Here is a 15632-nt window from a genome sequence, read left to right on the forward strand (position 1 = left end):
CATGAGGAAGCTGAAAGGATAATTACCTAGGAGACTCAAGAAGAGAAAAACAATGCCTAAACAAGAAGAAATAGCTTTCAGAGAGCAAGAAACCATAGAAGACACACATATCAAGAACCATAGCTACAAGCTAAAAATAAATGAGAGTAATTAAAATATATCAGATATGCTGTGTTTAGTGTAGATTTACCTGATAAATCCTCTGCAATGGCAAATTCATCCTTTATAGAAGAAAACTCCACCTCTGTCTGATTACTGGCATTCATGGACCCGGATCGTGGCTCGTTGTCATTGTCCTCAGCAACATCAGTTGGCTGCAGAAATGCTGTGTGGACATCCTGGATGTGTGCCTTGAGATCTTCATAAGACGGGGCTCTGAAATCACAGCCATCACACTGAAGCACCTCCATGATCTGGGACTACCCTCTCACATTAGGAACCTGTGGGAGAAGTCGGAGCAAAGCATCAGAAGGAATGCACTACTCACAGGCTTCAAACTGAAGGGGCTGCACATTCAGTAATGGAAATATTTCTAATATCAGCATATTTCTCTTACTTGGCTTGCCACTTGGAACACTGGCCAAAGAAAGGCAATCAGACATAATAGGGATAATGTCCTTGACTCCATAACTTCAAAGAAAAAAAGAAAACCCAGATAAATATTTTCTGGCTTGATACATCTTCAAATGTCACTTGTCAAGGAAACCTTTAATATTTCAAAAATTTTAGCAGTATCTGAATTTCTCCACTAAATTCACATTTCTTAGTAACTTAATATTGGTTTTGGTTCTGCCTTGAACTCATTTTCATTTTCAACTAGAATGTTCATAGAAGATATCTACACAGAAAAAAGGACAAATCTCAACTCATATTAGCTGTTTTAATATTATTACAATGGTGTTTTATCAACAAATGGTAGACAAGATTGAATCTTAGGAGTGTTGGTACAGAGTTTTTATTGTTGCTTTTATTATTTTTAATATCTTTACTGATGCTGGAATATGTCTTTCTTGCATTCCACAAAGTTTTAGTTGATTCTCATTCATTCTCTCTCTCTTCATGAGCTAAATGGTTATTTGCTCTTTTACTATCTACCAATTAAAATCTAACAGCTTCTCCAATCTAATTAGGTCATGAGGTTTTTAAGCAACCAACTTTAGATGACAATCCAGTTTCTAGTTTAAAGTTATACCTTGGCACCTCAATTTACATTAAGACAACAGAGGCTGGCAGGTTTAAAGAAGGGCTTCTAAGTTGTGACTCTGGATTTTTCCACTTCTTTTCTTTATAAACATGAAGTGTATACTCAAATGCAAAAAGCTATGAACTTGGTATGCAATAAAACAAAACTTATTTGTCCAACTACCTTTATTCTGCTATTTATATATGACTGAAATATACAGAAATCTTCACACTAACCCAATGGGAGAGTCCCATCATTAAGAAGTCAAAAAGGTATTAGAAAGGTGTGTATAGTCCTTCCTATATAAATGGATCTCCCACATTGAGCCACCTAGTTGTTATCTTAATGAGCGAGTTACCTCACTAAGCTCACCTCAAACTCAAGTGAGTCACTGTAACCTAGAACCAGATGTCCAAGAACTAAAGCTATAGCCAAATCTATTTTATGATGCAGTTTTCTATACTTTTCTCATAAAAGATACATGATTTCTACAGGAGGAATGAAGTCCATTAATAATCTGTCAATGTAGTGCAAGTAGCCATGGCATGAGGATTTTCTATGAAAGAACACTCCTCCTGGTAGCCTGCTAAAATAACTTCTGGCAAGTCCAGCTCTGGACAGCCTGAGCTTGCAGAGTGAGACGCAGATATTTACCTCCTCTTCTTTCACCCAGCAATTTATCCTTTTTCAATAAACATTGAACTCTGCACCAGAGTCCTTTCAGCTAACTAAGTCTCAATATTCCAGATACACAAGCTTTTATGTCTAAGCACCAACCCAAATTGTGTGGAAGAGGTTGCTATCAGCTCTGGATCAAATTACAGCAGTCACTGAGGCCCCACCCCACTTCTCCTTTCGCACAGTCCATTAGACCTGAAAACAAATTTTTCCATGGTGCAGACGACTCCTGCATTTAGAACACTTCACAGAAAAAAGCAGATCATCCAGTGTGTACTCCCCATCCCCCAAGCTTAGTCCTTTCATCTCAGCCAAACAAGCCACAGCTCTGCTGAATGTGTTTATCACACTTTCAAGAGATAGGAGCTCCTGCGTCACTGGAGCTCTAAGACTCACTAAGCTGCCCTAGTCCTCTGAGCTTTAGGAGCAGCCATTTTAGCTCAGAGCTTCTCCTCCGTGCACAATATGGCTTCTCTTGGATTCTGCTAGGCTGACAATCAGAAGTGAATGCTAGAAAGGCAGGCTGGCCTCCTCCTATGCTCTTCTCTTCCCAACAAAGAATTAACTGTTTTCATTTCTTTCCGAAAAGCAGCACCTTTCTCCTCCTCAAATGTCATTCACCAAGATCTCCAAAGGTTCTTTTATTCCATGATTGATATGCTGGTTTGTTAGTTCCAGCAGAGAAGTAGTTAGAACAGGGTGATCCAGGACCAGACCCTGCTCTACAGCAGGATTTGGAGGTATACTTGGGGGACCTCCAGAATGCCTTGGCTTCTTGGGAGTCATCCTTCCACACAGAGAAGACATACCATCCGATGCTGCTTGCCAGATTCCAAAGTCTAATGACCTTTGTTAATCACCAGCCAGTCTGTCTGCATCAGCAGACTCTGCCAACAGACACACCCTTCAACACAAAGGCTGTAGCTATTCCTTTTAAAAGAGGTTCTCTGAAAGCTTCATTGTGTAGCTTAGAGGAAAACAAAATCTCTTCCCTTCAAAACTTCAAGCCTTTAGAAATAATGCAATAAAAGGCTTTCTGCTGTGTGTCTTTTGGAAAGTCTGAGCTTCATTTGCACGATATCAACAAAAATTTATGGTTCTAAACAAGGAAAGGGGGCACCTTTGGCATTAAGTCATCTACCTAGAGATGAAATTCATCTCCCAATTCAGCTCTCTAGTATCTTGGTGTCTTCTGAAGCTCTTATCAAGGATCCTAACCTCATTGGATACAAACACAAACTAACAATCTCCTTGTTTTGCTACAAGGGAGATTAAAGGGTTAGGAGATCAGAAAAAGAGCCACTGATTTGGAAAAAGGACAGATGATGAAAGTGATTTTCTAATGGGTTCTAGCTTTAATGTTGTTGCAGTCTCGACCTCAAAAATAGCTCAAAGCCTTAGAAGAGGTTAATCTCTAGGCTGCTGAGAGAACCAGCAGCAGGTAGAGCTGAATGGCCTTCAATTTGATGTCTGCACCAATACTGAAATGAGGATGTAGACTACTTTGAGAGCCATTTTGCCTTTGTGCACACATTTCTCCTGAAGATGCTGACAGAAGAAAACAGAAATTGCTGGCATGGCCCAAACAATCAAACAGAAACTTGATATGTTTATGAGACTTGGAGGAATATAAGTGCAAAAAGCAAGAGTAAGAGGAGATGAAAGGAATAGGGAAGGATAGACATAAGGAAAACTGGATCTGAGGAAGACCACCCCCTATCCATCAGCCAGAGAGTATGTTTTTGCAGCAGATGATAATCTTCTAAGAAACCAAAAAAGATGAGAAATAAAGTCTTGCATATTTGACTGTTTCATCCACTTAGAAGAACTGCAATACTAAGAGGCTAACCTAGACACTGATTGGTTACAAAATTATGATTTAAAGTTAAAAGCCTTGATCTCAGAGCTACTTACCTCATTTAATAATACTATGATTATGAGATTAGCAATATTTTTTCTCACTTACCAAATCAGCAAAATCAAAGCAGAAAAGGAAGTTTCTGAACTAACTAAAAAGAAATGCTATTTTTAAAAGGTCATGAGATCAGTCTACAAATCAAAAGAGCACCCTTCTCTCTCCTAGCCCCATGCAGTATCTCCAGGCCCCTCAAGGTCAAACAGAATTCCTTTAGATAACTAGACACCACATATGATGATGCCTGCAAGGTGAATACGGATTCATTCTACAATAAGCTACAACTCATGTGACGGCTCCTTTTAACATGAAACCTCCAGACCCCTAATTATTTGTTATTCTTCAAACTACTTATTTTTGGTGGCTGGTTTGTTCAGTTTACACTTATAGTTTGCAGATTTCAAAACATGGGGTTTTGACGGGAAACCCCAAATCTAATCATCCATGTCTGACAAACTCTTGAAGATATATTTAAAGAACATCTAGAAATATATTAAAGTTTTGGGATATACATATTAGAACTGGGGAAAGGCATTATAACAGGCAGACACAAGCTGCTCTTTTTTCGTGTGAAGAACATCAGTCTGCATTGACATAGCCTGCCCACCCTACTTTCTGCTCTCAGAATTCCAGGGGTCCATTATGCCTGTTTTTCCACCTGGGAAGAAGAAAGCAGACAAGTCACAGCTTCATCATGTGTCCTTCCAACTCACTGCTCAGATGTAACTGGCACAGGAAAGTGTTCTTTAAGTCTCTCAGCATTCTCACAAGCCTGCATCATCAACCCTGGTCCAAGTCAGCTTGGTGAACACCTCTCTTTGATCTTTATGGCAGGAGTATAAGATGGTCCTCAAGTAAAAGTCTCAGTGGTCTCCAGGAAGTGAGCAAATGAAGATGCACAGGCCTTGCCTGGATCTAACCTGTTCTCTGACTGAAGGACTGTAGACCAGAAATAAAGCTGTGAAGCCCCACAACCATGTGATTTAGTAGCAACTAATTATAACCTTCAAAGCCTTTGAGAAATAGATCCAGATACACCATAAGATGCTTTTCCTCTGTCCACTCCAGAAACCTACTTTCATTTATAAGACACTGAACTCCCCAGTTCTCCTCAGACACAATTCTAATAAAGGGCTTTAGTTAGTACCTCTTGTTTGTCCTTTTCGCTTTCTTTTTCTAGGAATGGAAACACCTTTTATTCAAGGACAGGTAGTTAAAGAATGTATATTGGAATACTTTAGATAGAAAAACAAAACAAAACAAAAAAATAAGAAACTTGAAGGTCATTCTGAAACAATATATTTAAAGATCAGACAGAAGCTGTTGACATGAGGTCAAAGAGTTGTGGGGTGTACTGCAAGGTTAATATTTCTAATTGCAAATGCCAGGACCTAAGGATAAAAAAAGTGAGGGGCAAACACAATAAATTTGTGAATATTGGGTTGCTAGTCTTAGCAACATGGGATATTCTGTATCACTACTAATCATTTATTCTTGTCATGGCCAAAGTAGAAGTTCTAATAGCTAAAAAATTATTAAAACATCTTTCTACATAGTACTGAATCGAGAAGTTGAAGTGAAATCTCTTTCAGAAACAATAGTTAAGGCATAAGACCTACAAATACAAATATAAAATAGCCAATTGGATAAATTGTATATATGAACTCTGATATGGGCCTAGGCACTCCAAATTTAATAAATGCTAAGGGAGAATCAGTTCTTTTCTAAATAAATACAAGTGACATATGTGTTACTCCCAAGTTATAGTTTAAAAAAATAAACCAACAGAGAACTTCCAACACCAAGCTACCTTCAGTGATCTCACACCATTTGGTACTACTATAGATCCTGGCTTACCATGTGGTGTCTTCAAATGTCCTATCAAATGTTTATACTATTTGCTACATGATCTAAGCAGAGTTCTGTGTACTCTTGGCAATTTACCACACTAATGAAAGGTTTAACATATCAGGGAGGATAAATAATTAAGGAATTCAGAAGGGAGACACAGCTGTTCTTCAAAACCAAATTTTCAGAAGAGAAAGGATTAATTTGCAATCACATATGTAACCCCCAATATGAGACTGAATTTAAATAGTACCAGGGAAATACCACGAGACTGAGTCCTGCCAATGTATGTGTGGCCTCTGCTGTATATGGCTGGCCTGGTCCATCTGTGGGACCTTGTATACAAGCACAAAGTTTGAAGCAAGCAATTTGCAGATTAATAAGGCAGTCACCTCCTGGATAAGGATGCTATCTTCAAGTTTTTTCCCTATGTTAGCTTTGCTCTCCTGTATAAAGTTTTCAAGTATTATAGAGCACGCTGGACTAATATTTCATAGTAGATACCTTGGGGATCATCATTAAAATGAGATGAGCATCTAGAAATGTAATCCAAGTAGTTAAAAAATGTCAGATATATAAGAAGTCATTCTGGCTGAGTGACCTGTTATGAAAGCAAGTAGTGAATGTCTAATACACAAAGAGATACTATAGACCTTCTGGAGAATTTGTGCATTCCTTTACAATGATACAAGGCTAATTGAGGCCAACAGGCCAGTAGGCAGTCTGCCAGCTCTCCTGTCCTCAGAAAAGGAAGTGTGTGATTTGAACATGGAGATAAAAGGAGAGAAAGGACAAGAAAAGAAAGGGAGGAAGCAGGGTGGTATCTCAGTAGCTTTAGACTTCATTGTCTACAAAGGGGAACTTGCAGTTCACCAGATAACTCCAATTCTGAGAAGTGTCCGGACAATATTCTTGAGATGTTGCTTAGAAAAAAAATGAAGATGCCTCTCCCACACCTATATCCTCAAAGTGCAGCCATGACAAATAAGAGCACAAGTCATCAAGTTCTTTCAAATAACAGGGAACCATTCTTGATGTCTAATAAGTAAATTAGAAATGACAAGTACAGAGGAATTCTCTGGAATGTCATGAGTTCAAAAGGAGGTTCTTGGAAACTGAAGCCATTCTTGCCCCAGCATTTTGAACAAGAGATAACTGATCTACCTCCTCTAGTGCCAAACCTCACCCACACAGCAGAGACAGAAAATCAGGGTGTTCCCTTAGAGACTCTTCAGAATGCTGGCTGGGAATCTACAGACACTTTTCACACTACAAGAACTCTCATTATAAAAATTGTAAAATTAAAGGGAAGTTGCAGATATGCTGCTGGGTCTTCATTACAGAACTGATTAAGACGCAGAGTAAGCAGAAGCTAGAGTAAAAGTCATCTTCCACATGGAGAAAGACTGAAATGTGCACTGACTACTTTCCCTATGGGCTTGTCAGCCTGATTGACTTTAGGCCTTGGATGCATCTTCATGGCCAAAACAAATGGTTCTTTGCTCAAAACATCCAGCCAAATACCAAGTCTTGATACTACTAGTTTCAGTAAATGAATTCTGAAACAATTTTAATAACTTACCTTGTTCTCTATTCTTTTTTTTCAAAGAAAACAATGATGTATGACTGTTGACTTGTGGAAAGTGTAAGAAAGTTTGGCCAGAAGAACTTTCTTTATTTGGGGAAAAGCCCACCAAAACTCCCATAATCTCTTTGAAGCCTTGGTCACTGATGGTATGCTTAATAAATTCAGACAAGTTCTTTTTCAGTAACATGGATGGAAGTAAAGGAAATTATGTTAAGTGGAATAAATCAAACACAGAAAGATAAATATCACATTTTCACTTATATGTACAAGCTAAAGTTGCTCTTTAAAAAGTAGGGAAAAGAGTATCAGTTACCAGAGAGCCTGGGAACAGTATGGAGGAAAGAGGGATGGAAAGAGGATAGATAATGGGTACAGAGATATAGCTGCATACGAAGAATAACTTTTTTCCTCTGGTGCTAGGGATCAAACCCAGGGCCCAGACAAGTGCTCTACCACTGAGCTACACTCTTAGTCCCTAGAAGGAATAACTTCTAAAATGTTCCATAGCACTGGGGATAATTATGCTTGGCAAAAATTAATAAAATATTTCCAAATAGTTAACTATTTGGAAGGGTTTTGAAAGTTCCCAATATGAAGAAATAATATACATCTGAAATGACAGATATGTGCTTTACCCTCATCTGATCATTACACATTAAATAGATGTAATGAAAAGCCACATTATACCCCATTAATACTATTAGTCAATGTTAATTTTTTAATTAAAAAAAAACTCAGACCAAGTGACTTCCTTTATATGAGAATTGAACTGAGTCTGCCTACATCACTGCCCTGACTTCTCTACTCAAAATCCTTACATTAGACAACATTGATTACCTATACCTGGTCCCTGGGGGTCTGTGAACCAGGATTCTTCATCTCACAGCCTTGTCAGGATGAGTTCTAAAGCAGTCTGCTTGCTGGCAAACAATGGCTTAGCTTAGGTCTATAGGAACCATGAACATTTTTAAGTTCTCCTACAAAAGGAGATTATGCTGTGGTATACACCTGCCCCCAGCATGGAAACTTTCACAACTTCAAGGGTAGCCTAGCTATATAGCGAGAGAGAGAGGGAGAGAAAGAGAGAGAGAGAGAGAAACAAATTTTCCCTCTTCTTCTTGGCCTCCACCTAGAAGGCTGTCCTTGCTCCTTATCAAATTAACCAACTGACCCATTCAGCTTCATTGGTTTTCCCACCCTTGTTTCAAGAATTAATCCATTCTTATAAAAAAAACACACAACATATTTATATTTGAGACTGGAAGAGAGTCAAAATTGGGATTTTAAAAAAGTGACAGTCCAGTAATTTGCTTTCTCTTGAAATTCCCAGTCTACATCCACTGAGTGAGTTTATTCTTAAAAAATGCTGCACCTCAACAATGAAGTAGAAAGCTTAGACATTTGTCTGCCAACACAACTGTAGACTTTACCATTGTGTGAAAACACAACAGCTCAGGTACATGGCAAAGTCCCACATTCCATAAATCCTTAATGATAAATTCCATTTTTGTCCAACACACTTAGGTTCTTCAGCTCATTCAATATTGAGCTATTAAAAAAAAGACATGCAGAAATTCATATCCAGCCAATTTAAGAATTTGTTCTCAGGTCACTAAAACCAAAAAGTGACAGTAGGTATGATGTCTCTGCCTGCCATCTTTACCTTGAGCAAGTTTTTTGAGGTTCTTACTTTGATCATTTTGTTAAACGTAGATCATGGTGTTCAACCTTTTCATACAAGGGACCTGTTTTACATGATTTCCTTCTCATATTTTAGAAGACTTTTTCCCTGATTAAATTCATTCCTCTACTTTTTATTATTATTCAGAGACCTATAAATGCCAATCTTCTTGTGGCTGCCTCCTCCTCATCCAAGTCTGAGCTTAAAGGTTCTATCTTCCAGGAGCTTTGCCTGACAACTCCATTTACTATTAATCACTACCTCTCCCGTGAAGTTGAGCCCCTACCCACAACAACACACTGACACTTTGTCTCTATTATATTATGCCTATAACATAATAATATTATATTATTTTCTTCATTGTTGACACGATGCTCATCTTTCTGTAGTCTTTCCCTTACTAGAACACAAGCAACCCGAGAGTGGGTCAATGTCTGACTTATTCATATTGGTATCTTCAGCCCTGGGACAGAGTAATCATGTACTTAACAAGTTCTCTGCAAATATAAGTTGAATGAATGATGGAGTGAATAAGTGAATAAATTAGTTTCTGAATGACAAGATTCTAACTAACCGTAAAACATGACTGGCCATGAGAGCTAAATTCTTTTACTAACCTCATGTTATCACAAAGCAGTGATCACAGCCAGGAATAATTTTGCTCTCCATTACCTCCAACCCCAGGATATTTGGCAATATCTGCAGATAGTTTCAGTTATCACAGTCAGAGGGGGTGCTACCAGAATCTTGTGGGGAGCATTCAGGGATGCTGTTAAGCATTCTACAATGCACAAGACAGTTGATACAAAAAAGAATGATCTGATCCAAAGTAACAATAGTGCCCATATTAGAAACACTTTCACGTGTGATCTGTAGGTATTTTCGGTTTCCACCTTTATAAGTCCTTCCTTGGTTCCTAGCTAGTGAGTCCCTGGCCCATGTGATCAAAAAGTTCTCTCCTGCAAGATTAATGACTGTAAGGTTTGAATTGACCTTAGCAGCCCTCATGTCAAATGATATCATGAGTATTTAGTTTTTCTGATTTGGGTATTTTAGCGAATATCTTCCAAGAAAAATACAAAATGAAGGGATGTGACTGACCGGTCCATCTTCTTTAATGATAGGCCCCTTGCACTGCTGATGATCTTTGTGAGTGAGGAGCCCATGTCACTACAAATGCTCAAGTTCTGTACTTAGCATGAGACCTCCAAGGACAATTTCTGTGTAACACACAATACATATTTTCTTCTCTCCAGTGTGTGAAATCATCTTCTTTCAAAGTGATGGGGCCTCAAGCTACTCAAAATCACTCTTCAGAGGACAAGTAATGTGTTCGTTTTTGTTCTTCTATCTCCAGGGCCCAGCACAGGTCTGGCCCTGATGAGATTTGTGGTATGAATGACTAAATGCATGCTTGTTTTCCTGGAGAAAATTACCCAGTGGTATAAACTCAAAGTAAATGTTTAGGAACTTAAGCAGTTCCAGAGAGCCTCCATGAACAAAATGAAAAAAAGAACAAAAATTTTTTTAAAACCCAAAACTTAGTGCTATCTAACACTTCCTAGCCCAACAAATGAAACTTATGAGGCTATATTACAGTGATTACCTGACAACTGGGATACCAAGAATGCTAAACCTCCTCTCGTACTTGATACTTAGGTGAGTGGCCATCCTCCTCTGTGGCCTCTTTCACAGGGAAGGCATCTCTGGATGCATTGTTCCACCCATGCATACATCACACTGCTAATTTTAGTGACACCTGTGATCATCATCACCTGTGGCTACAGTTGAGACTGTCTGGTTATCTCCCCTCCACAAAACCATTTTATTTTTATTTGCAAAGCATTCTGTAAAGGCTGAAGGATAATTCCTCCTTAGTATATTAAAACTGTATAAAAATTTTCAGTGGAGGGAATCATAACAGATAGAAGTAGAGTTTTCTCTTGTTAGCATTCCTGAAAAACACTGAAGCAATATATTACTTGTGCCTTCCTTAATTCAAAGAGAGGAGTCCACTCAAAAAGTTAATCATCCAAAAGCTTAAAATGTTCATCAGAGAGGAAGAGATTTTAAAGGACAAATCACTTTTCAGATAGGAAAACTGAGGTCTCAAGAAAAATACCCTGTCTAAGCATTTTAGAACACAAATTGTTTGAAACCAGGAAAAAAAAAATTGAACTCCATAATTTGAGAAAAGGACTCAGCAGTAAGGACACTCTACAAGTGTTATTCAGTTTACCAACACCTATTCCCACTGAAAGTCCATGCTCCATATATTCTCAGTAATAAGCATTCTCCTTCACTGTGGAGCAAATTCCACAACAACCCCTAGTGTCTCCACTGCCCTGGATTCACACTCCTGGGAGTCACCGAAAAGGTGCTAAATCTATTGTGTATAGTTTGACTGTTCGAGAAACTTCTCAGGCATGCGAGCTGTGTGTTCATGCTTTGGAAACACATTTGGAAGACTGAAAGTTGCTGACAAAGGTATACACAGAAGAACAAGAGCTATAACACTGAATTATCTTTCTTCAGAATCCAACCTCATGGAATCAGAACAAGGTTATGCAGTGGGTTTATGCCTGCCAAATCCACCCCATGAGAAACATCAGCTTGTTTCTTATGGAAAATGTGTACTGCCAACAAAGTCACTGAAGAGCCTGGCTGAATGAGCCTTAGGGGTATCTGGAAATATCAGGGTCAGTTCCATGCAGAAGGGAGCAGAGCAATCATTCCTATGAGTGCCTGGCAAGGAAGCCAGCCTCCCTATACTATGTCTCGTATGTAGCTCAGACAAATAATACTAGAGTACTGTTGATACCAGATACTGATTCAGGGTATATATTTCATTAAAAACAACCAACATTCTGAATATTTTTTCCTATTTTGACAAATATACTAGTTTATCTTTCTCCATTATTCTTTTATCTATCTTTATTTCTAGTGAGTACCTATGTGCATTTGTTGTATATTTAAAAAGCTAAATGTATCAGAACATGTGGGAATCATCCTTAATTTTTAAACTATTTTCCATAAAGGTGTCTTATAAGAAGAGTTCACTACCGTCCTGACAAGATGTTGAGATTTCCATGTTTGTTTGTTTTTCACCAACATTTTGAAAGTCAAAGTGGTTATCATCCTTTAAGACAGGGGTTCTTAAAGTCTGGTCCCTGGACCAGCAGCATTACCATCACTCAAGAACTTAGCAACACAAATTTTCAGGTTCCATTCCAGGCTTGAATCAGAAACACTAGGGGTGGGCCCCAAAGTTCATTTTAACACACCCTCAGTGATCCTGATAGCTGCAGAAGTCTTAAGTGTGGACTCCAGCTTTCCTTGCATTGTGAAACAGTCCCCGAGACTATCAGATAGAACAGGCAGCATCTCCTCCACTGCACTGAACCCCTATTTTCAAATGCAATTGATTGAATGGAATACAATAATCACTATACAGTATTTAAACAGCATGGGAGAGGACTAATGCTTGTAAATACTTAACTTTATACCAAATTGGGAACCCAACATCAGAAGCAAATAAGGGTATACTTGTAAAAAACAAATGCTATTCTCTTAAAAGAATGAGTATTGTGGCCAATGCAATGCTGATCCTGATATTCATCTCTCTTATGAACTTCAGACAGTTGATGACATTGTGTCCTTGATATTTTGAAAGTAGGACATGGCAATCCACAGAGGAAAGAAACAGAGTTTTTTATCCAGAAGACACTAAGAGTTGAGTAATCCTCAGGACACTAGAAACCTCTATAACAGGAAACTTGCATGACAAATGAAATCTTATTAGAGAACACTACCATACTTGGAGTGGTCATTTGATCTTTGCACTAACATTATAAATATAGAGCTAAACTCTCAGTAATAAGCAGCACCTGAAGGCACAAAGGTGTTTGGCAATCCCTCAAAAGAAGGAGATATGCTTTAAACTAAGAACTCCCCCCCAGACAGTGGACAAAGGCCTCCTTGAAGAAAAACAAAATAACCAAGAGAGATTATGTAAGGGTGCAAATTTCCAATGATGAATGTCATTATAATGTATACCTAAAATGTACCAATAAAATAATATTAAAAAAAAAAAGGAAAACATAAAGAAAGGGAAAAATAGTTTGGCCACACCAAACCAACAGGACTGCAGAATCTTCAAACCAAAAGCAAGACTTTAAAATCCTACACTTCAATAAAATTTATCATCTGCATCTTGTCCAGGAACACAACCAGGTCTCTTTAGACTACTGAAGGACTACAAAAAACCAAACCAAACCAAACCAAAACACAACAAAACAAAACACCCCAGCAAAATTCAAACTCAAGCTCTGAAGGGAAAGATGAGCTAGGTTTAAGATTTCAAAGACTATTACCCTCATTTATGGGGGCCAAGAGAAAGTCTTAATAATTATGTCCCAACCAAAGACAAGATGGAAAAAAATAAACTGAGGGGGAAGATGAGAGAAAGAAATGGCATGGAAAACACCAGTAAGCAATCTATTCTGAGAGAAGAGGACACAGAAGAAACTTATATATAACAATTAAAACAAATTCTATGGAAGATCAAAGACACGATGATAAGACACCAGATGAAAGGGAGCTGGCAGTTGAAAGAAACTGATGACAAAAAAACATCATTGCAGAACTAATAAATATATTAAAGTTATAAGAGGTACAATCCACAAACCAAAAACAGAGTTGATGTGGAAAAGTCTTCAAAAGCTGCACAAAATGCAGAGGAAAAGGACAAGTAGATGAAAGCAGGTAGAGAAGATGACAGATAAGAAGGTCTGAACACAGAGATCCAACATACAGATAAAAGTATTCTAGAAGTAGACAGCAAAACAAAACGAAGCAAAAAAAATATGCTCAAATCCTTGATATGAAATAATTGAAACAAGAAAGTATCTGTTGTTTCAGAAAGAAGTAATATAGGATCATCAAAAAACCTTGAAGTTATAAGATTTCATGGGTAAACACTGAATTCTCTTACCATCAAGACATTTAAAAATTAGTCAGTTACAGAAAGAAAAATCAGGTGGCCTCTGAGTTTTTCAGAGTAACATTCAACACAGTTAAGTGGTATCTATATAGGCTTGAGAAGACTAAGATCCAATTATTTCAGTCACCAAATAAATTCCCAATCATGTATAAAAGTAATAAAAAAGCATTTTCTAATAGGCATAGGAAATGCATTTTATAAGTAATCCTTCTTGAAAATCTATGCAATAATATATAATACATCCAAAAAGAAAAGGTTCAAAATCAAGATCTCAAGAAGAGGAAATTTACAGGTACGGAAGCAGAAGCTATGCACACCAAATCAACTTACATTTAACACTAAGATTGAATAATTTGCAACAGTTGCAAATATATCCTTTAAGTATATTGTAATAATAAATTTTCCTAAAATAACCATAAAAACATAGGTTTAGAAAAAATCCTCAAGCATAACAAAATAAAGAAGTGGGGTGAAGAAGCATGAAAGGATTAAGTATATGTGGTTGAATATAAATAAATACTCAATGTTGTCTCATTCCTGAAGTTAAAAAAACTCCAAGTACAGGTATAAATACATTAATTAAAATTCAATTTTTAATTAGTCGCAAAAGCAAAAACAGACTATATAACTTTTAATTACTACAAGGAGGAAATCAAAGAAAATGCAGATCTTGTAGTAAAAGGCAGAGGGCAAAGAAAATGATAAAGAAATATAAAATACATAAAATTAATTAGAATCAAGTATATATGTTACATCAATAAATATTAATTAGCTAACTCCTCCTCCAGAAAATATCCCCAGAGGAGATTTGAAAACAAACTCTAATTGCATGTTGTTTATAAGAGACACACATATAATGAAATGACACAAAAAGTTTAAAAAGGAATAATATGACTAAAGATAAATCGAGCAGGCTGGGTGTGGTGGCTTATGTCTGTAATCTCGGTACTCAGGAGGCTGAGGCAGGAGAATTGCTGTGAGATTGAGGCCAGCTTAGGCTACATTGTGAGTTCAAGGCCAGTCTGAACTATGTACTGAGACTCTGTCTCAAAAAAAAAAAAAAAAAGTCAAGGGAAAGAAAGCAGAGCTCATGATTAATATCATTCATAGTAGGGGCCGGGGATTTAGCTCAGTGGTTCTGGTGCCTGCCTTGCAAGTGCAAGGTCCCGAGTTTGATCCCCAGTACCGGGAAAAAAAAAAAAAAAAAAAAAAAATATATATATATATATATATATATATATATATATATAAAAGTATATATATATATATATATATCATTCATAGTTAAAGTCAAGATACAAAAGCTTTTAAGATGATAAAGATGAACACTTAATAAAGTAAAAAGTGCAATCCACAATGAAGATTTGTTATGAATATTTATGCCCACATAAATGCACCAAATAGGAAAAAAAAGGTGGCAATAAATATAAGAAAAAGGCATAAGCATTTAGCAGATTAAGTAGAGAAAGAACTAAGGATATAATTCATATAATTAATAAAACTGAGTTAAGAGATACCATTTCAAATTTTATATCCTGGAAATAGAAAACACACTTTCATTTTTTTCAAGAATGTGTGAATCACTTATAAAAGATTTTAATGCCAGAATTAAGATATAATAAATTACAAATAGAAAAAAGTCTATAATTTCTATTTACAACACAATAAAGCCAGAGACAAAAGGAAACAAATTTCCAAACACCTGGGAAATTTTTAAATATTCTGCTAAATAATGTA

At 37.1% G+C, this 15632-nt stretch overlaps 1 protein-coding gene across 11 annotated transcripts in view; it reads right to left on the minus strand.

Annotated features, from left to right (window-relative positions):
* The window catches only part of Znf462 (zinc finger protein 462), a 160789-nt gene that overhangs the window by 103166 nt on the left and 41991 nt on the right, over positions 1–15632 (minus strand). For 10 of the 11 annotated variants that reach the window (XM_087183599.1, XM_004848173.4, XM_004848168.4 and 7 more), the window contains exon 2: positions 191–440. In XM_087183599.1, coding sequence (XP_087039725.1) covers positions 191–410 — 220 coding nt within the window. In that variant the 5' untranslated portion in view covers positions 411–440. Of the gene's footprint in view, positions 1–190; positions 441–556; positions 14120–15632 lie in introns of those variants that run through there. The other variant, XM_087183597.1, reaches the window with a different exon arrangement.

This window comes from Heterocephalus glaber, unplaced genomic scaffold, assembly GCF_053883595.1.
Source record: "Heterocephalus glaber isolate CG9 unplaced genomic scaffold, H.glaber_assembly_v1.0 deba00001481, whole genome shotgun sequence".
Classification (NCBI taxonomy): domain Eukaryota; kingdom Metazoa; phylum Chordata; class Mammalia; order Rodentia; family Bathyergidae; genus Heterocephalus; species Heterocephalus glaber.